The 21,885-nt window shown below is 49.7% G+C and overlaps 1 protein-coding gene across 2 annotated transcripts in view; it reads left to right on the forward strand.

Moving 5' to 3' along the window:
* xylt2 (xylosyltransferase II) overlaps nucleotides 1-21,885 on the forward strand; it is a 551,366-nt gene that overhangs the window by 431,110 nt on the left and 98,371 nt on the right. For both annotated transcript variants that reach the window (XM_085963201.1, XM_085963202.1), the window contains exon 7: nucleotides 20,913-21,089. In XM_085963201.1, coding sequence (XP_085819327.1) covers nucleotides 20,913-21,089 — 177 coding nt within the window. The remainder of the gene's footprint in view (nucleotides 1-20,912; nucleotides 21,090-21,885) is intronic.

Consider the following 21,885-nt stretch of genomic DNA (forward strand, 5'->3'; position numbering starts at 1 on the left):
ATAACTCTCCAATCGAAGCCCATCCCTCCAGTACTGTAACTCTCCAATCGAGGCCCATCCCTCCCGTACTATAACTCTCCAATCGAAGCCCATCCCTCCAGTACTATAACTCTCCAATCGAAGCCCATCCCTCCAGTACTATAACTCTCCAATCGAAGCCCATCCCCCCAGTACTATAACTCTCCAATCGAAGCCCATCCCTCCAGTACTATAACTCTCCAATCGACGCCCATCCCCCAGTACTATAACTCACCAATCGAAGCCCATCCCCCCAGTACTATAACTCTCCAATCGATGCCCATCACTCCAGTACTATAACTCTCCAATCGAGGCCCATCCCCCCAGTACTATAACTCTCCAATCGAAGCCCATCCCCCCAGTACTATAACTCTCCAATCGAAGCCCATCCCTCCAGTGCTATGACTCTCCAATCGAAGCCCATCCCTCCAGTACTATAACTCTCCAATCGAAGCCCATCCCCGCAGTACTATAACTCTCCAATCGAAGCCCATCCCTCCAGTACTATAACTCTCCAATCGAAGCCCATCCCCCCAGTACTATAACTCTCCAATCGAAGCCCATCCCTCCAGTACTATAACTCTCCAATCGAAGCCCATCCCTCCAGTACTATAACTCTCCAATCGAAGCCCATCCCTCCAGTACTATAACTCTCCACTCGAAGCCCATCCCCCCAGTACTATAACTCTCCAATCGAGGCCCATCCCTCCAGTACTATAACTCTCCAATCGAAGCCCATCCCCCCATGTACTATAACTCTCCAATCGAAGCCCATCCCCCCAGTACTATAACTCTCCAATCGAAGCCCATCCCCCCAGTACTATAACTCTCCAATCGAAGCCCAGCCCCCCAGTACTATAACTCTCCAATCGAGGCCCATCCCTCCAGTACTATAACTCTCCAATCGAGGCCCATTCCCCCAGTGCTATAACTCTCCAATCGAGGCCCATCCCTCCAGTACTATAACTCTCCAATCGAGGCCCATCCCCCAGTACTATAACTCTCCAATCGAAGCCCATCCCCCCAGTACTATAACTCTCCAATCGATGCCCATCCCTCCAGGACTATAACTCTCCAATCGAGGCCCATCCCCCCAGTACTATAACTCTCCAATCGAAGCCCATCCCCCCAGTACTATAACTCTCCAATCGAAGCCCATCCCTCCAGTACTATAACTCTCCAATCGAAGCCCATCCCTCCAGTACTATAACTCTCCAATCGAAGCCCATCCCTCCAGTACTATAACTCTCCACTCGAAGCCCATGCCCCCAGTACTATGACTCTCCAATCGAGGCCCATCCCTCCAGTACTAAACCTCTCCAATCGAAGCCCATCCCCCAGTACTATAACTCTCCAATCGAAGCCCATCCCCCCAGTACTATAACTCTCCAATCGAAGCCCATCCCCCCAGTACTATAACTCTCCAATCGAAGCCCATCCCCCCAGTACTATAACTCTCCAATCGAGGCCCATCCCCCCAGTACTATAACTCTCCAATTGAAGCCCATCCCTCCAGTACTATAACTCTCCAATCGAAGCCCATCCCCCAGTACTATAACTCTCCAATCGAAGCCCATCCCTCCAGTACTATAACTCTCCAATCGAAGCCCATCCCCCAGTACTATAAGTCTCCAATCGAAGCCCATCCCTCCAGTACTATAACTCTCCAATCGAGGCCCATCCCTCCAGTACTATAACTCTCCAATCGAAGCCCATCCCCCCAGTACTATAACTCTCCAATCGAAGCCCATCCCCCCATGTACTATAACTCTCCAATCGAAGCCCTTCCCCCCAGTACTATAACTCTCCAATCGAAGCCCATCCCCCCAGTACTATAACTCTCCAATCGAGGCCCATCCCTCCAGTACTATAACTCTCCAATCGAAGCCCATCCCCCCAGTACTGTAACTCTCCAATCGAAGCCCATCCCCCCAGTACTATAACTCTCCAATCGAGGCCCATCCCCCCAGTACTATAACTCTCCAATCGAGGCCCATCCCCCCAGTACTATAACTCTCCAATCGAACCCCATCCCCCCAGTACTATAACTCTCCAATCGAGGCCCATCCCCCCAGTACTATAACTCTCCAATCGAGGCCCATCCCCCCAGTACAAAAACTCTCCAATCGAAGCCCATCCCCCCAGTACTATAACTCTCCAATCGAGGCCCATCCCCCCAGTACTATAACTCTCCAATCGAATCCCATCCCCCCAGTACTATAACTCTCCAATCGAAGCCCATCCCCCCAGTACTATAACTCTCCAATCGAGGCCCATCCCTCCAGTACTATAACTCTCCAATCGAAGCACATCCCTCCAGTACTATAACTCTCCAATCGAAGCCCATCCCTCCAGTACTATAACTCTCCAATCGAAGCCCATCCCTCCAGTACTATAACTCTCCAATCGAAGCCCATCCCCCCAGTACTATAACTCTCCAATCGAAGCCCATCCCCCCCCAGTACTATAACTCTCCAATCGAAGCCCATCCCCCCAGGACTATAACTCTCCAATCGAAGCCCATCCCCCCAGTACTATAACTCTCCAATCGAGGCCCATCCCTCCAGTACTATATCTCTCCAATCGAAGCCCATCCCCCCAGTACTATAACTCTCCAATCGAAGCCCATCCCTCCAGTACTATAACTCTCCAATCGAAGCCCATCCCCCCAGTACTATAACTCTCCAATCGAAGCCCATCCCCCCAGTACCATAACTCTCCAATCGAAGCCCATCCCTCCAGTACTATAATTCTCCAATCGAAGCCCATCCCTCCAGTACTATAACTCTCCAATCGAAGCCCATCCCTCCAGTACTATAACTCTCCAATCGAAGCCCATCCCTCCAGTACTGTAACTCTCCAATCGAGGCCCATCCCTCCCGTACTATAACTCTCCAATCGAAGCCCATCCCTCCAGTACTATAACTCTCCAATCGAAGCCCATCCCTCCAGTACTATAACTCTCCAATCGAAGCCCATCCCCCCAGTACTATAACTCTCCAATCGAAGCCCATCCCTCCAGTACTATAACTCTCCAATCGACGCCCATCCCCCAGTACTATAACTCACCAATCGAAGCCCATCCCCCCAGTACTATAACTCTCCAATCGATGCCCATCACTCCAGTACTATAACTCTCCAATCGAGGCCCATCCCCCCAGTACTATAACTCTCCAATCGAAGCCCATCCCCCCAGTACTATAACTCTCCAATCGAAGCCCATCCCTCCAGTGCTATGACTCTCCAATCGAAGCCCATCCCTCCAGTACTATAACTCTCCAATCGAAGCCCATCCCCGCAGTACTATAACTCTCCAATCGAAGCCCATCCCTCCAGTACTATAACTCTCCAATCGAAGCCCATCCCCCCAGTACTATAACTCTCCAATCGAAGCCCATCCCTCCAGTACTATAACTCTCCAATCGAAGCCCATCCCTCCAGTACTATAACTCTCCAATCGAAGCCCATCCCTCCAGTACTATAACTCTCCACTCGAAGCCCATCCCCCCAGTACTATAACTCTCCAATCGAGGCCCATCCCTCCAGTACTATAACTCTCCAATCGAAGCCCATCCCCCCATGTACTATAACTCTCCAATCGAAGCCCTTCCCCCCAGTACTATAACTCTCCAATCGAAGCCCATCCCTCCAGTACTATAACTCTCCAATCGAGGCCCATCCCTCCAGTACTATAACTCTCCAATCGAAGCCCATCCCCCCAGTACTGTAACTCTCCAATCGAAGCCCATCCCCCCAGTACTATAACTCTCCAATCGAGGCCCATCCCCCCAGTACTATAACTCTCCAATCGAGGCCCATCCCCCCAGTACTATAACTCTCCAATCGAACCCCATCCCCCCAGTATTATAACTCTCCAATCGAGGCCCATCCCCCCAGTACTATAACTCTCCAATCGAAGCCCATCCCTCCAGTACTGTAACTCTCCAATCGAAGCCCATCCCTCCAGTACTATAACTCTCCAATCGAAGCCCATCCCTCCAGTACTATAACTCTCCAATCGAGGCCCATCCCTCCAGTACTATAACTCTCCAATCGAGGCCCATCCCTCCAGTACTATAACTCTCCAATCGAAGCCCATCCCTGCAGTACTATAACTCTCCAATCGAAGCCCATCCCTCCAGTACGAAAACTCTCCAATCGAAGCCCATCCCTCCAGTACTATAACTCTCCAATCGAAGCCCATCCCTCCAGCACAATAACTCTCCAATCGAGGCCCATCCCTCCAGTACTATAACTCTCCAATCGAGGCCCATCCCTCCAGTACTATAACTCTCCAATCGAACCCCATCCCCCCAGTACTATAACTCTCCAATCGAGGCCCATCCCCCCAGTACTATAACTCTCCAATCGAGGCCCATCCCCCCAGTACAAAAACTCTCCAATCGAAGCCCATCCCCCCAGTACTATAACTCTCCAATCGAGGCCCATCCCCCCAGTACTATAACTCTCCAATCGAATCCCATCCCCCCAGTACTATAACTCTCCAATCGAAGCCCATCCCCCCAGTACTATAACTCTCCAATCGAGGCCCATCCCTCCAGTACTATAACTCTCCAATCGAAGCACATCCCTCCAGTACTATAACTCTCCAATCGAAGCCCATCCCTCCAGTACTATAACTCTCCAATCGAAGCCCATCCCTCCAGTACTATAACTCTCCAATCGAAGCCCATCCCCCCAGTACTATAACTCTCCAATCGAAGCCCATCCCCCCCCAGTACTATAACTCTCCAATCGAAGCCCATCCCCCCAGGACTATAACTCTCCAATCGAAGCCCATCCCCCCAGTACTATAACTCTCCAATCGAGGCCCATCCCTCCAGTACTATATCTCTCCAATCGAAGCCCATCCCCCCAGTACTATAACTCTCCAATCGAAGCCCATCCCTCCAGTACTATAACTCTCCAATCGAAGCCCATCCCCCCAGTACTATAACTCTCCAATCGAAGCCCATCCCCCCAGTACCATAACTCTCCAATCGAAGCCCATCCCTCCAGTACTATAACTCTCCAATCGAAGCCCATCCCTCCAGTACTATAACTCTCCAATCGAAGCCCATCCCTCCAGTACTATAACTCTCCAATCGAAGCCCATCCCTCCAGTACTGTAACTCTCCAATCGAGGCCCATCCCTCCCGTACTATAACTCTCCAATCGAAGCCCATCCCTCCAGTACTATAACTCTCCAATCGAAGCCCATCCCTCCAGTACTATAACTCTCCAATCGAAGCCCATCCCCCCAGTACTATAACTCTCCAATCGAAGCCCATCCCTCCAGTACTATAACTCTCCAATCGACGCCCATCCCCCAGTACTATAACTCACCAATCGAAGCCCATCCCCCCAGTACTATAACTCTCCAATCGATGCCCATCCCTCCAGTACTATAACTCTCCAATCGAGGCCCATCCCCCCAGTACTATAACTCTCCAATCGAAGCCCATCCCCCCAGTACTATAACTCTCCAATCGAAGCCCATCCCTCCAGTGCTATGACTCTCCAATCGAAGCCCATCCCTCCAGTACTATAACTCTCCAATCGAAGCCCATCCCCGCAGTACTATAACTCTCCAATCGAAGCCCATCCCTCCAGTACTATAACTCTCCAATCGAAGCCCATCCCCCCAGTACTATAACTCTCCAATCGAAGCCCATCCCTCCAGTACTATAACTCTCCAATCGAAGCCCATCCCTCCAGTACTATAACTCTCCAATCGAAGCCCATCCCTCCAGTACTATAACTCTCCACTCGAAGCCCATCCCCCCAGTACTATAACTCTCCAATCGAGGCCCATCCCTCCAGTACTATAACTCTCCAATCGAAGCCCATCCCCCCATGTACTATAACTCTCCAATCGAAGCCCTTCCCCCCAGTACTATAACTCTCCAATCGAAGCCCATCCCCCCAGTACTATAACTCTCCAATCGAGGCCCATCCCTCCAGTACTATAACTCTCCAATCGAAGCCCATCCCCCCAGTACTGTAACTCTCCAATCGAAGCCCATCCCCCCAGTACTATAACTCTCCAATCGAGGCCCATCCCCCCAGTACTATAACTCTCCAATCGAGGCCCATCCCCCCAGTACTATAACTCTCCAATCGAACCCCATCCCCCCAGTATTATAACTCTCCAATCGAGGCCCATCCCCCCAGTACTATAACTCTCCAATCGAAGCCCATCCCTCCAGTACTGTAACTCTCCAATCGAAGCCCATCCCTCCAGTACTATAACTCTCCAATCGAAGCCCATCCCTCCAGTACTATAACTCTCCAATCGAGGCCCATCCCTCCAGTACTATAACTCTCCAATCGAGGCCCATCCCTCCAGTACTATAACTCTCCAATCGAAGCCCATCCCTGCAGTACTATAACTCTCCAATCGAAGCCCATCCCTCCAGTACGAAAACTCTCCAATCGAAGCCCATCCCTCCAGTACTATAACTCTCCAATCGAAGCCCATCCCTCCAGCACAATAACTCTCCAATCGAGGCCCATCCCTCCAGTACTATAACTCTCCAATCGAGGCCCATCCCTCCAGTACTATAACTCTCCAATCGAAGCCCATTCCTGCAGTACCATAACTCTCCAATCGAAGCCCATCCCTCCAGTACTATAACTCTCCAATCGAAGCCCATCCCCCCAGTACTATAACTCTCCAATCGAGGCCCATCCCTCCAGTACTATAACTCCAATCGAAGCCCATCCCTGCAGTACTATAACTCTCCAATCGAAGCCCATCCCTCCAGTACTATAACTCTCCAATCGAAGCCCATCCCCCCAGTACTATAACTCTCCAATCGAAGCCCATCCCCCCAGTACTATAACTCTCCAATCGAGGCCCATCCCTCCAGTACTTTCACTCTCCAATCGAAGCCCATCCCCCCAGTACTATAACTCTCCAATCGAAGCCCATCCCCCCAGTACTATAACTCTCCAATCGAGGCCCATCCCCCCAGTACTATAACTCTCCAATCGAAGCCCATCCCCCCAGCACTATAACTCTCCAATGGAAGCCCATCCCCCCAGTACTATCACTCTCCAATCGAAGCCCATCCCTCCAGTACTATAACTCTCCAATCGAAGCCCACCCCTCCAGTACTATCACTCTCCAATCGAAGCCCATCCCCCCAGCACTATAACTCCCCAATCGCGGCCCATCCCCCCAGTACTATAACTCTCCAATCGAAGCCCATCCCTCCAGTACTTTAACTCTCCAATCGAGGCCCATCCCTCCAGTACTATAACTCTTCAATCGAGGCCCATCCCTCTCGTACTATAACTCTCCAATCGAAGCCCATCCCCCCAGTACTATAACTCTCCAATGGAGGCCCATCCCCGCAGTACTATAACTCTCCAATCGAAGCCCATCCCCCCAGTACTATAACTCTCCAATCGCAGCCCATCCCCCCAGTACTATAACTCTCCAATCGAGGCCCATCCCCCAGTACTATAACTCTCCAATCGAGGCCCATCCCCCCAGTACTATAACTCTCCAATCGAAGCCCATCCCCCCAGTACTATAACTCTCCAATCGAAGCCCATCCCTCCAGTACTATAACTCTCCAATCGAAGCCCATCCCTCCAGTACGACAGCTCTCCAATCGAAGCCCATCCCTCCAGTACTATAACTCTCCAATCGAGGCCCATCCCTCCAGTACTATAACTCTCCAATCGAAGCCCATCCCCCCAGTACTATAACTCTCCAATCGAAGCCCATCCCCCCAGTACTATAACTCTCCAATCGAAGCCCATCCCTCCAGTACTATAACTCTCCAATCGAAGCCCATCCCCCCAGTACGATAACTCTCCAATCGAAGCCCATCCCCCCAGTACTATAACTCTCCAATCGAATCCCATCCCTCCAGTACTATAACTCTCCAATCGAAGCCCATCCCCCCAGTACTATAACTCTCCAATCGAAGCCCATCCCCCCAGTACTATAACTCTCCAATCGAAGCCCAGCCCCCCAGTACTATAACTCTCCAATCGAGGCCCATCCCTCCAGTACTATAACTCTCCAATCGAGGCCCATTCCCCAAGTGCTATAACTCTCCAATCGAGGCCCATCCCTCCAGTACTATAACTCTCCAATCGAGGCCCATCCCCCAGTACTATAACTCTCCAATCGAAGCCCATCCCCCCAGTACTATAACTCTCCAATCGATGCCCATCCCTCCAGTACTATAACTCTCCAATCGAGGCCCATTCCCCAGTACTATAACTCTCCAATCGAAGCCCATCCCTCCAGTACTATAACTCTCCAATCGAGGCCCATCCCCCCGGTACAATAACTCTCCAATGGAAGCCCATCCCCCCAGTACTATAACTCTCCAATCGAAGCCCATCCCTCCAGTACAATAACTCTCCAATCGAAGCCCATCCCCCCCAGTACTATAACTCTCCAATCGAAGCCCATCCCCCCAGTACTATAACTCTCCAATCGAGGCCCATCCCCCCAGTACTATAACTCTCCAATTGAAGCCCATCCCTCCAGTACTATAACTCTCCAATCGAAGCCCATCCCCCAGTACTATAACTCTCCAATCGAAGCCCATCCCTCCAGTACTATAACTCTCCAATCGAAGCCCATCCCCCAGTACTATAACTCTCCAATCGAAGCCCATCCCTCCAGTACTATAACTCTCCAATCGAGGCCCATCCCTCCAGTACTATAACTCTCCAATCGAAGCCCATCCCCCCAGTACTATAACTCTCCAATCGAAGCCCATCCCCCCATGTACTATAACTCTCCAATCGAAGCCCTTCCCCCCAGTACTATAACTCTCCAATCAAAGCCCATCCCCCCAGTACTATAACTCTCCAATCGAGGCCCATCCCTCCAGTACTATAACTCTCCAATCGAGGCCCATCCCTCCAGTACTATAACTCTCCAATCGAAGCCCATCCCTCCAGTACTATAACTCTCCAATCGAAGCCCATCCCCCAGTACTATCACTCTCCAATCGAAGCCCATCCTACCAGTACTATAACTCTCCAATCGAAGCCCATCCCCCCAGTACTATAACTCTCCAATCGAGGCCCATCCCCCGAGTACTATATCTCTCCAATCGAAGCCCATCCCCCCAGTACTGTAACTCTCCAATCGAAGCCCATCCCCCCAGTACTATAACTCTCCAATTGAGGCCCATCCCCCCAGTACTATAACTCTCCAATCGAGGCCCATCCCCCCAGTACTATAACTCTCCAATCGAGGCCCATCCCCCCAGTACTATAACTCTCCAATCGAAGCCCATCCCCCCAGTACTATAACTCTCCAATCGAGGCCCATCCCCCCAGTACTATAACTCTCCAATCGAATCCCATCCCCCCAGTACTATCACTCTCCAATCGAAGCCCATCCCCCCAGTACTATAACTCTCCAATCGAGGCCCATCCCTCCAGTACTATAATTCTCCAATCGAAGCACATCCCTCCAGTACTATAACTCTCCAATCGAAGCCCATCCCTCCAGTACTATAACTCTCCAATCGAAGCCCATCCCTCCAGTACTATAACTCTCCAATCGAAGCCCATCCCCCCAGTACTATAACTCTCCAATCGAAGCCCATCCCCCCCCAGTACTATAACTCTCCAATCGAAGCCCATCCCCCCAGTACTGTAACTCTCCAATCGAAGCCCATCCCCCCAGTACTATAACTCTCCAATCGAGACCCATCCCTCCAGGACTATATCTCTCCAATCGAAGCCCATCCCCCCAGTACTATAACTCTCCAATCGAAGCCCATCCCTCCAGTACTATAACTCTCCAATCGAAGCCCATCCCCCCAGTACTATAACTCTCCAATCGAAGCCCATCCCCCCAGTACCATAACTCTCCAATCGAAGCCCATCCCTCCAGTACTATAACTCTCCAATCGAAGCCCATCCCTCCAGTACTATAACTCTCCAATCGAAGCCCATCCCTCCAGTACTATAACTCTCCAATCGAAGCCCATCCCTCCAGTACTATAACTCTCCAATCGAGGCCCATCCCTCCCGTACTATAACTCTCCAATCGAAGCCCATCCCTCCAGTACTATAACTCTCCAATCGAAGCCCATCCCTCCAGTACTATAACTCTCCAATCGAAGCCCATCCCCCCAGTACTATAACTCTCCAATCGAAGCCCATCCCTCCAGTACTATAACTCTCCAATCGACGCCCATCCCCCAGTACTATAACTCACCAATCGAAGCCCATCCCCCCAGTACTATAACTCTCCAATTGATGCCCATCCCTCCAGTACTATAACTCTCCAATCGAGGCCCATCCCCCCAGTACTATAACTCTCCAATCGAAGCCCATCCCCCCAGTACTATAACTCTCCAATCGAAGCCCATCCCTCCAGTGCTATGACTCTCCAATCGAAGCCCATCCCTCCAGTACTATAACCCTCCAATCGAAGCCCATCCCTCCAGTACTATAACTCTCCAATCGAAGCCCATCCCTCCAGTACTATAACTCTCCACTCGAAGCCCATCCCCCCAGTACTATAACTCTCCAATCGAGGCCCATCCCTCCAGTACTATAACTCTCCAATCGAAGCCCATCCCCCCATGTACTATAACTCTCCAATCGAAGCCCTTCCCCCCAGTACTATAACTCTCCAATCGAAGCCCATCCCCCCAGTACTATAACTCTCCAATCGAGGCCCATCCCTCCAGTACTATAACTCTCCAATCGAAGCCCATCCCCCCAGTACTGTAACTCTCCAATCGAAGCCCATCCCCCCAGTACTATAACTCTCCAATCGAGGCCCATCCCCCCAGTGCTATAACTCTCCAATCGAGGCCCATCCCCCCAGTACTATAACTCTCCAATCGAACCCCATCCCCCCAGTACTATAACTCTCCAATCGAGGCCCATCCCCCCAGTACTATAACTCTCCAATCGAGGCCCATCCCCCCAGTGCTATAACTCTCCAATCGAAGCCCATCCCCCCAGTACTATAACTCTCCAATCGAGGCCCATCCCTCCAGTACTATAACTCTCCAATCGAAGCCCATCCTCCAGTACTATAACTCTCCAATCGAAGCACATCCCTCCAGTACTATAACTCTCCAATCGAAGCCCATCCCCCCAGTACTATAACTCTCCAATCGAAGCCCATCCCCCCAGTACTATAACTCTCCAATCGAAGCCCATCCCCCCAGTACTATAACTCTCCAATCGAAGCCCATCCCTCCAGTACTATAACTCTCCAATCGAAGCCCATCCCCCCAGTACTATAACTCTCCAATCGAAGCCCATCCCCCCAGTACTATAACTCTCCAATCGAAGCCCATCCCCCCAGTACTATAACTCTCCAATCGAAGCCCATCCCTCCAGTACTATAACTCTCCAATCGAAGCCCATCCCTCCAGTACTATAACTCTCCAATCGAAGCCCATCCCCCCAGTACTATAACTCTCCAATCGAAGCCCATCCCCCTAGTGCTATAACTCTCCAATCGAGGCCCATCCCCCCAGTACTATAACTCTCCAATCAAAGCCCATCCCGCCAGTACTATAACTCTCCAATCGAAGCCCATCCCTCCAGTACTATAACTCTCCAATCGAAGCCCATCCCCCCAGTACTGTAACTCTCCAATCAAGGCCCATCCCTCCAGTACTATAACTCTCCAATGGAAGCCCATCCCCCCAGTACTGTAACTCTCCAATCAAGGCCCATCCCTCCAGTACTATAACTCTCCAATCGAAGCCCATCCCCCCAGTACTGTAACTCTCCAATCAAGGCCCATCCCTCCAGTACTATAACTCTCCAATGGAAGCCCATCCCCCCAGTACTGTAACTCTCCAATCAAGGCCCATCCCCCCAGTACTATAACTCTCCAATCGAAGCCCATCCCTCCAGTACTATAACTCTCCAATCGAAGCCCATCCCCCCAGTACTATAACTCTCCAATCGAAGCCCATCCCCCCAGTACTATAACTCTCCAATCGAAGCCCATCCCCCCAGTACTATAACTCTCCAATCGAAGCCCATCCCTCCAGTACTATAACTCTCCAATCGAACCCCATCCCCCCAGTACTATAACTCTCCAATCGAAGCCCATCCCCCCAGTACTATAACTCTCCAATCGAAGCCCATCCCCCTAGTGCTATAACTCTCCAATCGAGGCCCATCCCCCCAGTACTATAACTCTCCAATCAAAGCCCATCCCGCCAGTACTATAACTCTCCAATCGAAGCCCATCCCTCCAGTACTATAACTCTCCAATCGAAGCCCATCCCCCCAGTACTGTAACTCTCCAATCAAGGCCCATCCCTCCAGTACTATAACTCTCCAATGGAAGCCCATCCCCCCAGTACTGTAACTCTCCAATCAAGGCCCATCCCTCCAGTACTATAACTCTCCAATCGAAGCCCATCCCCCCAGTACTATAACTCTCCAATCAAAGCCCATCCCGCCAGTACTATAACTCTCCAATGGAAGCCCATCCCCCCAGTACTATAACTCTCCAATCGAAGCCCATCCCTCCAGTACTATAACTCTCCAATCGAGGCCCATCCCTCCAGTACTATAACTCTCCAATTGAAGCCCATCCCTCCAGTACTATAACTCTCCAATCGAAGCCCATCCCCCCAGTACTGTAACTCTCCAATCGAAGCCCATCCCCCCAGTACTATAACTCTCCAATCGAGACCCATCCCTCCAGGACTATATCTCTCCAATCGAAGCCCATCCCCCCAGTACTATAACTCTCCAATCGAAGCCCATCCCTCCAGTACTATAACTCTCCAATCGAAGCCCATCCCCCCAGTACTATAACTCTCCAATCGAAGCCCATCCCCCCAGTACCATAACTCTCCAATCGAAGCCCATCCCTCCAGTACTATAACTCTCCAATCGAAGCCCATCCCTCCAGTACTATAACTCTCCAATCGAAGCCCATCCCTCCAGTACTATAACTCTCCAATCGAAGCCCATCCCTCCAGTACTATAACTCTCCAATCGAGGCCCATCCCTCCCGTACTATAACTCTCCAATCGAAGCCCATCCCTCCAGTACTATAACTCTCCAATCGAAGCCCATCCCTCCAGTACTATAACTCTCCAATCGAAGCCCATCCCCCCAGTACTATAACTCTCCAATCGAAGCCCATCCCTCCAGTACTATAACTCTCCAATCGACGCCCATCCCCCAGTACTATAACTCACCAATCGAAGCCCATCCCCCCAGTACTATAACTCTCCAATTGATGCCCATCCCTCCAGTACTATAACTCTCCAATCGAGGCCCATCCCCCCAGTACTATAACTCTCCAATCGAAGCCCATCCCCCCAGTACTATAACTCTCCAATCGAAGCCCATCCCTCCAGTGCTATGACTCTCCAATCGAAGCCCATCCCTCCAGTACTATAACCCTCCAATCGAAGCCCATCCCTCCAGTACTATAACTCTCCAATCGAAGCCCATCCCTCCAGTACTATAACTCTCCACTCGAAGCCCATCCCCCCAGTACTATAACTCTCCAATCGAGGCCCATCCCTCCAGTACTATAACTCTCCAATCGAAGCCCATCCCCCCATGTACTATAACTCTCCAATCGAAGCCCTTCCCCCCAGTACTATAACTCTCCAATCGAAGCCCATCCCCCCAGTACTATAACTCTCCAATCGAGGCCCATCCCTCCAGTACTATAACTCTCCAATCGAAGCCCATCCCCCCAGTACTGTAACTCTCCAATCGAAGCCCATCCCCCCAGTACTATAACTCTCCAATCGAGGCCCATCCCCCCAGTGCTATAACTCTCCAATCGAGGCCCATCCCCCCAGTACTATAACTCTCCAATCGAACCCCATCCCCCCAGTACTATAACTCTCCAATCGAGGCCCATCCCCCCAGTACTATAACTCTCCAATCGAGGCCCATCCCCCCAGTGCTATAACTCTCCAATCGAAGCCCATCCCCCCAGTACTATAACTCTCCAATCGAGGCCCATCCTCCAGTACTATAACTCTCCAATCGAAGCACATCCCTCCAGTACTATAACTCTCCAATCGAAGCCCATCCCCCCAGTACTATAACTCTCCAATCGAAGCCCATCCCCCCAGTACTATAACTCTCCAATCGAAGCCCATCCCCCCAGTACTATAACTCTCCAATCGAAGCCCATCCCTCCAGTACTATAACTCTCCAATCGAAGCCCATCCCTCCAGTACTATAACTCTCCAATCGAACCCCATCCCCCCAGTACTATAACTCTCCAATCGAAGCCCATCCCCCCAGTACTATAACTCTCCAATCGAAGCCCATCCCCCTAGTGCTATAACTCTCCAATCGAGGCCCATCCCCCCAGTACTATAACTCTCCAATCGAGGCCCATCCCTCCAGTACTATAACTCTCCAATCGAAGCCCATCCCTCCAGTACTATAACTCTCCAATCGAAGCCCATCCCTCCAGTACTATAACTCTCCAATCGAAGCCCATCCCTCCAGTACTATAACTCTCCAATCGAGGCCCATCCCTCCAGTACTATAACTCTCCAATCGAAGCCCATCCCTCCAGTACTATAACTCTCCAATCGAAGCCCATCCCCCCAGTACTATAACTCTCCAATCGAAGCCCATCCCCCCAGTACTATAACTCTCCAATCAAAGCCCATCCCGCCAGTACTATAACTCTCCAATCGAAGCCCATCCCTCCAGTACTATAACTCTCCAATCGAAGCCCATCCCCCCAGTACTGTAACTCTCCAATCAAGGCCCATCCCTCCAGTACTATAACTCTCCAATGGAAGCCCATCCCCCCAGTACTGTAACTCTCCAATCAAGGCCCATCCCTCCAGTACTATAACTCTCCAATCGAAGCCCATCCCCCCAGTACTATAACTCTCCAATCAAAGCCCATCCCGCCAGTACTATAACTCTCCAATGGAAGCCCATCCCCCCAGTACTATAACTCTCCAATCGAAGCCCATCCCTCCAGTACTATAACTCTCCAATCGAGGCCCATCCCTCCAGTACTATAACTCTCCAATTGAAGCCCATCCCTCCAGTTCTATAACTCTCCAATCGAAGCCCATCCCCCAGTACTATAACTCTCCAATCGAAGCCCATCCCCAGTACTATAACTCTCCAATCGAAGCCCATCCCCCAGTACTATAACTCTCCAATCGAAGCCCATCCCTCCAGTACTATAACTCTCCAATCGAAGCCCATCCCCCCAGTACTATAACTCTCCAATCGAAGCCCATCCCTCCAGTACTATAACTCTCCTATCCCTCTGGTACCATAAGAACTTAAGAATTAGGAGCAGGAGTTGGCCATTCGGCCCCTCGAGCCTGCTCCGCCATTCAATGAGATCATGGCTGATCATCGACCTCAACGCCACTTTCCCGCCCGATCTCCATATCCCTTGATTGCCCTAGAGTCCAAAAATATATCGATCTCAGTCTTGAATATTCTCAATGACTGAGTATCCACAGCTCTCTGGGGTAGAGAATTCCAAAGATCCACAACCCTCTGAGTGAAGACCCCTAGTCCTAGACTCTCCAGCCAGGGGAAACAGCCTCTCAGCATCTACCCTGTCAATCCCTCTTAGAATGTTGTATGTTTCAATGAGGTCACCTCTCATTCTTCTAAACTCCAGAGAACCCTAACTCTGCATCGAAGCCCAGCCTTCTAGTACCCTAACTCTCCCATCACAGGCTATCCCTGTAGTGCCCTAACTCTCCCATCACAGACAATCCCTGTAGTACCCTAGCTCTCCCATCACAGGCTATCACTGCAGTACCCTAACTCTCCCATCACAGGCTATCCCTGTAGTACCCTAGCTCTCCCATCACAGACAATCCCTGTAGTACCCTAACTCTCCCATCACAGGCTATCCCTGTTGTGCCCTAACTCTCCCATCACAGACAATCCCTGTAGTACCCTAGCTCTCCCATCACAGACAATCCCTGTCGTACCCTAACTCTCCCATCACAGGCTATCCCTGTAGTGCCCTAACTCTCCCATCACAGACAATCCCTGTAGTACCCTAGCTATCCCATCACAGGCTATCACTGTAGCACCCTAACTCTCCCATCACAGGCTATCCCTGTGGTACCCTAGCTCTCCCATCACAGGCTATCGCTGTAGTACCCTAACTCTCCCATCATAGGCTATCCCTGTAGTGCCCTAACTCTCCCATCACAGGCTATCCCTCTAGTACCCTAACTCTCCCATCACAGGCTATCCCTCTAGTACCCTAACTCTTCCATCACAGGCTATCCCTCTAGTACCCTAACTCTCCCATCACAGGCTATCCCTGTAGTGCCCTAACTCTCCCATCACAGGCTATCCCTCTAGTACCCTAACTCTCCCATCACAGGCTATCCCTCTAGTACCCTAACTCTCCCATCACAGGCTATCACTGTAGTACCCTAACTCTCCCATCACAGGCTATCCCTGTAGTGCCCTAACTCTCCCATCACAGGCTATCCCTGTAGTACCCTAACTCTCCCATCACAGGCTATCCCTCTAGTACCCTAACTCTCCCATCACAGGCTATCCCTCTAGTACCCTAACTCTCCCATCACAGGCTATCCCTCTAGTACCCTAACTCTCCCATCACAGGCTATCCCTGTAGTACCCTAACTCTCCCATCACAGGCTATCCCTGTAGTACCCTAACTCTCCCATCACAGGCTATCCCTGTAGTACCCTAACTCTCCCATCACAGACTATCACTGTAGTACACTAACTCTCCCATCACAGGCTATCCCTGTAGTACCCTAACTCTCCCATCACAGGCTATCCCTGCAGTACACTAACTCTCCCATCACAGGCTATCCCTGTAGTACCCTAACTCTCCCATCACAGGCTATCCCTGTAGTGCCCTAACTCTCCCATCACAGGCTATCCCTGTAGTACACTAACTCTCCCATCACAGGCTATCCCTGCAGTGCCCTAACTCTCCCATCACAGGCTATCCCTGTAGTGCCCTAACTCTCCCATCACAGGCTATCCCTGTAGTACCCTAACTCTCCCATCACAGGCTATCCCTGTAGTACCTAACTCTCCCATCACAGGCTATCCCTGTAGTACACTAACTCTCCCATCACAGGCTATCCCTGTAGTACCCTAACTCTCCCATCACAGGCTATCCCTGTAGTACCCTAGCTCTCCCATCACAGGCTATCCCTGTAGTGCCCTAACTCTCCCATCACAGGCTATCCCTGTAGTACCCTAACTCTCCCATCACAGGCTATCCCTCTAGTACCCTAACTCTCCCATCACAGGCTATCACTGCAGTACCCTAACTCTCCCATCACAGACTATCACTGTAGTACACTAACTCTCCCATCACAGACTATCCCTGTAGTACCCTAACTCTCCCATCACAGGCTATCCCTGTAGTACCCTAACTCTCCCATCACAGGCTAGCCCTGTAGTACCCTAACTCTCCCATCACAGGCTATCCCTGTAGTACCCTAACTCTCCCATCACAGACTATCCCTGTAGTACCCTAACTCTCCCATCACAGGCTATCCCTGTAGTACCCTAACTCTCCCATCACAGGCTATCCCTGTAGTACCCTAACTCTCCCATTAACACACAAACCAGTATTTTAAACATCCTTTAGTTTCTGGCTCTTAACTACCTTCTTTCTAGTATATAGGCTTCCATTTCTCCAAATGTTCTCCATAGGTCGTCTTTGCACTGGCACCCTCTCAGTGCATATATATGTGTTTTATAGAGTGACCAAGTAAGGTTCCTCGTAAAGCCTCAGCTAACCTCTGACCACCTGTCCCCATTCTGCTTCCATTGTTTTACTCCATTCTGAATACATTGAAAGTGATGAGCCTGCTCCAAGGATGCTATGATGCGAGAAATACAATTTTACAATTTCTGTCTGGCATTTTAAGTGTCAGATGATTTATGGAATGATAAATGCATCAGAGTAAATAATATGTACAAAATGGACTATTTTATGCATACCCAAAGATGCATATATGCTCTGTACCCCAACAAAAGAATTTATCCTGGCTGTCCCTGGGGTTTTATAACCACGTGTGTTATGGATTCTTTCTTGTATAACTAACCCAAGATTATATAAAGCTTGAACAAGGAAAGGCCATCCTGCCCATCAACCCTGCTCCTTTCACAGCCCATGTACACTCTACCCTATCATGGACTTTGCCCATCCAATTAATTTCCAAGGGAAAGTTATTGTATTAATACTTCATGATTGCCAAAGGAAATTAAACAAAACTGCTGAATATTCATTCACCATCCTCACATCTCCACTGTTCCCATGACCCCTGCTGACCTCCAGACAATGTTCCCTCCCTAATATAAAATAACAACAGATAATGGTGGACACACTCAGCAGGTCAGGCAGCTTCCGTGGAGAGAGAAAAACAGAGTTAACGTTTCAGGTCGATGACCCTTCGTCATGTTCCCTCCCTGATAGGACCCATTGTGTCTCAGGAGTATTTGGTTAGCTTGGTCTGTACCATCCCTATACTCACAAACCCTGTTCTCAAACATGTTTATCCAGCTGCTTTTTGAAGGAGTTAATTGTCTCTGCCTCAAATTTTAATCCTGTGTTCCCTAGTTCTACAACACATCCAAGTTAAACAACCACCATCTTAAAGACTTGGATCATAGGAACAGGTGTAGGCCCCTCGAGCCTGTTCCGCCATTCGATGAGATCATGGCTGAACTGTATCCTAGCTCCATATCCCTTACTACCCTTGCTGGCATCTACTGCTGTTTGTGGGAGAGAGTTCCACACTTCGACCACCCTTTGTGTGAAGAAGTGTTTCCTAACTACTCCTGAATGGCCTGGCTCTGATTTTAAGGTTATGTCCCCTTGTCCTAGACTCCCCCACCAGCGGAAAACATTTCTCTCTATCTACCTTATCAATTCCTTTCAAAATCCTAAAAACCTCAATCAATTCACCCCTTAACCTTCTATATTCCAGATAATACAAGCCTAGTTTATGTAATCTAACCCTTGGAGCCCTGGTAACATTCTAGTGAATCTGTGCTGCATTCCTTCTAAGGCTAGTATATCCTTCCTAAGTTGCAGTGCCCAGAACTGTACACAGTGCTCCAGATGTGATCTAACCAGGGCTTTGTATAGTTGTATTCCCCATTATATTCTAACCCTCTAGTTACAAAGGCTAACATTCCATTAGCCTTTTTGATTTTTTTTTATACCTGACTACTACACTTTAGTGATCTGTGTACATGGACCCCTAAATCTCTTTTGACCTTCACTGTTCCTAGCTTTTCACCATTTAAATAATACTTAGATCTCTCCTTTTTTGGTTCAAAATGGATGACCTCATACTTGCCTGCATTGAAATCCATCTGCCACAGTTTCACCCACTCACTTAATCTATCGATGTCTCTTTGTAATTTTATGCTCCCGTCTACACTACTTACTATGCCACCAACTTTTGTGTTATCACCAAACTTGAATATACTTTATTGTTGCAATTAGGAGGCATGTAGACAACTCCCATTGCAGTTTCAAGTCCTCTCTTATGACTCAATTCTAACCATAGAATCGCCACTGATTGATTTCCCTTATCTTTATCCTCTCTTACTAATGTTGTTCAACACGCAGTCAAACATTTAGGGTTAAACGAACATACTCACAACCAACATCGAGATTACATAAGATGTGGTCATGGAAGATGCACACATTACAGCCAGTTGAGCTCAACTGCCTCTCTGTCTGTCTCTGTCTGTCTGTCTCTCTCTGCCTCTCTCTCTCTGCCTCTCTCTCTCTGCCTCTCTGTCTCTGTCTGTCTGTCTCTCTCTGTCTGTCTGTCTCTGTCTGTCTGTCTCTCTCTGCCTCTCTCTCTCTGCCTCTCTGTCTCTGTCTGTCTCTCTCACTCTCTGCATCTGTCTGTCTGTCTCTCTCTCTCTCTCTGTCTCTGTCTCTTTCTCTCTCTCTGTCTCTTTCTCTGTGTCTGTCTCTCTTTCTCTCTGTCTCTCTATCTCTCTGTCTGTCTCTCGCTCTTTGTCTGTCTCTCTGTCCCTCTCTATCTGTCTGTCTGTCTCTTTGTATCTCTCTCTCCATCCAACTTCTTCCCCTTTCCCCCTTCCCATTTTCTTCCCACCTCTGGCTATGATCTCATCTCATTTATCCTGTTTCTAGGCTGCAGTAATCTATAGGCTTTTGCATCCATCACCCTTTACCCACTTGTGGTACCTGTCCCTATCGAGAGATTCCAGTGCTACTAAATATTATGGTCCTAGAGTTGCACAGTTGTTTGGGTTATCAAAACATAAAAAGCTACCTGAGTTTCCAGTTGTCGTAATAAAGCGAATCTAAATATGCTAGTTAGCCTTGGAAAATGCTGTCGTAACCTTTGTACGGACACACTGTCAATTCCTTTTGCAGTCTTCCAGTCATAGAATGTTTTAACGATAGAGCTTAATAGAAAATGGAACTTAATATAAATAAATTATTTTTTTACAAGATGAATTCCTTTACTAACTCTTGATCTTGATCATGAACAATACCATACTCTTAAACTCTACCTGTAGCAGGCTGTTACTAGGGTCTCAGTAAAGTGCAATGGGAGTAAGCACCTGGCTTCTTTTTCTCATTCTCATGTTTTATTTGTATCTCCCTTTTAACCTGCCTTTACTGCTATCAGATTAATATTTTGGGCTTAATGAACGCACAGCTTACCCACGCTGTTCAGAAAGACTGAAACTGCTCTAAAGCTTCACTCTCAACTGCCCATTATTATGACACTCTTTGCACAGCCTGTAGCAGGAGAGCCTCACAGGGCTAATTGTGTCAGGCCGTGCGGGACACTGCCTGTACTGCGTCAGTCCAACACACTTCCTGAGCCTGGAGCCCACTGTGTGTAGGTTCATGTTTTGTCAGTGATTTTCTTCATCTCCTCCCTTCCACAGTCCTTCTTCCACACTGTGTTGGAGAACAGCCACATGTGCGAGACACTGGTGGACAACAACCTCCGAGTCACCAACTGGAACCGAAAGCTGGGCTGCAAGTGCCAGTACAAGCACATCGTGGACTGGTGCGGTTGCTCACCAAACGATTTCAAGCCGCAAGACTTCCTAAGACTTCAGGTAGAGCGAGGGCGGCTTCTCTCAGCCCAAACACACACACCATTCAGAGGGAGGAACTGCTTTCAGTGGAAGCATTGGGTGGACTCAGCGAGGCATATCACGGGTATGGTAGGGTCGCACTCTGTTACTGTGCCAGTAATCCAGAGAACCTGAGCTCAAATCCCAGTTTGAATTCAGTGTAAAGAATCTGGAAATAAAAAGCTGGTATCAGTAAAAGTGACCATCAATGTGTTTCCCACATTACAACAGTGACTACATGCCAAAAAGTACTTCATTGGCTGTAAAGTGCATTGAGACGTCCCGTGGTCACGAAAGGCGCTATATAAATGTAAGTCTTTTCTTTATGAAGCTGTCGGATTGTTGTAAAAACCCAACTGGTTCACTAATGTGTTTCAGGGAAGGAAACCTGCCGTCCTCACCCGGTCTGTCTCCTGTCCCACCCCAACATGGTGACCTTTAACTGCCCTTTGAAGTTAATACCACAGACTGCAGTGGTTCAAGAAGATGGCCTGCAGAATTAACTGTCTTGCACAGTCGATGGTCCCTGGGGTGGGGTATCACAGGGATCCCCACAGTCGATGGTCCCTGGGGTGGGGTATCACAGGGATCCCCACAGTCGATGGTCCCTGGGGTGGGGTATCACAGGGATCCCCACAGTCGATGGTCCCTGGGGTGGGGTATCACAGGGGATCCCCACAGTCGATGGTCCCTGGGGTGGGGTATCACAGGGATCCCCACAGTCGATGGTCCCTGGGGTGGGGTATCACAGGAATCCCCACAGTCGATGGTCCCTGGG

Source organism: Somniosus microcephalus, chromosome 21 (assembly GCF_052327205.1).
Source record: "Somniosus microcephalus isolate GS21.2 chromosome 21, FLI_Smic_1.0, whole genome shotgun sequence".
Taxonomy (NCBI): Eukaryota; Metazoa; Chordata; class Chondrichthyes; order Squaliformes; family Somniosidae; genus Somniosus; species Somniosus microcephalus.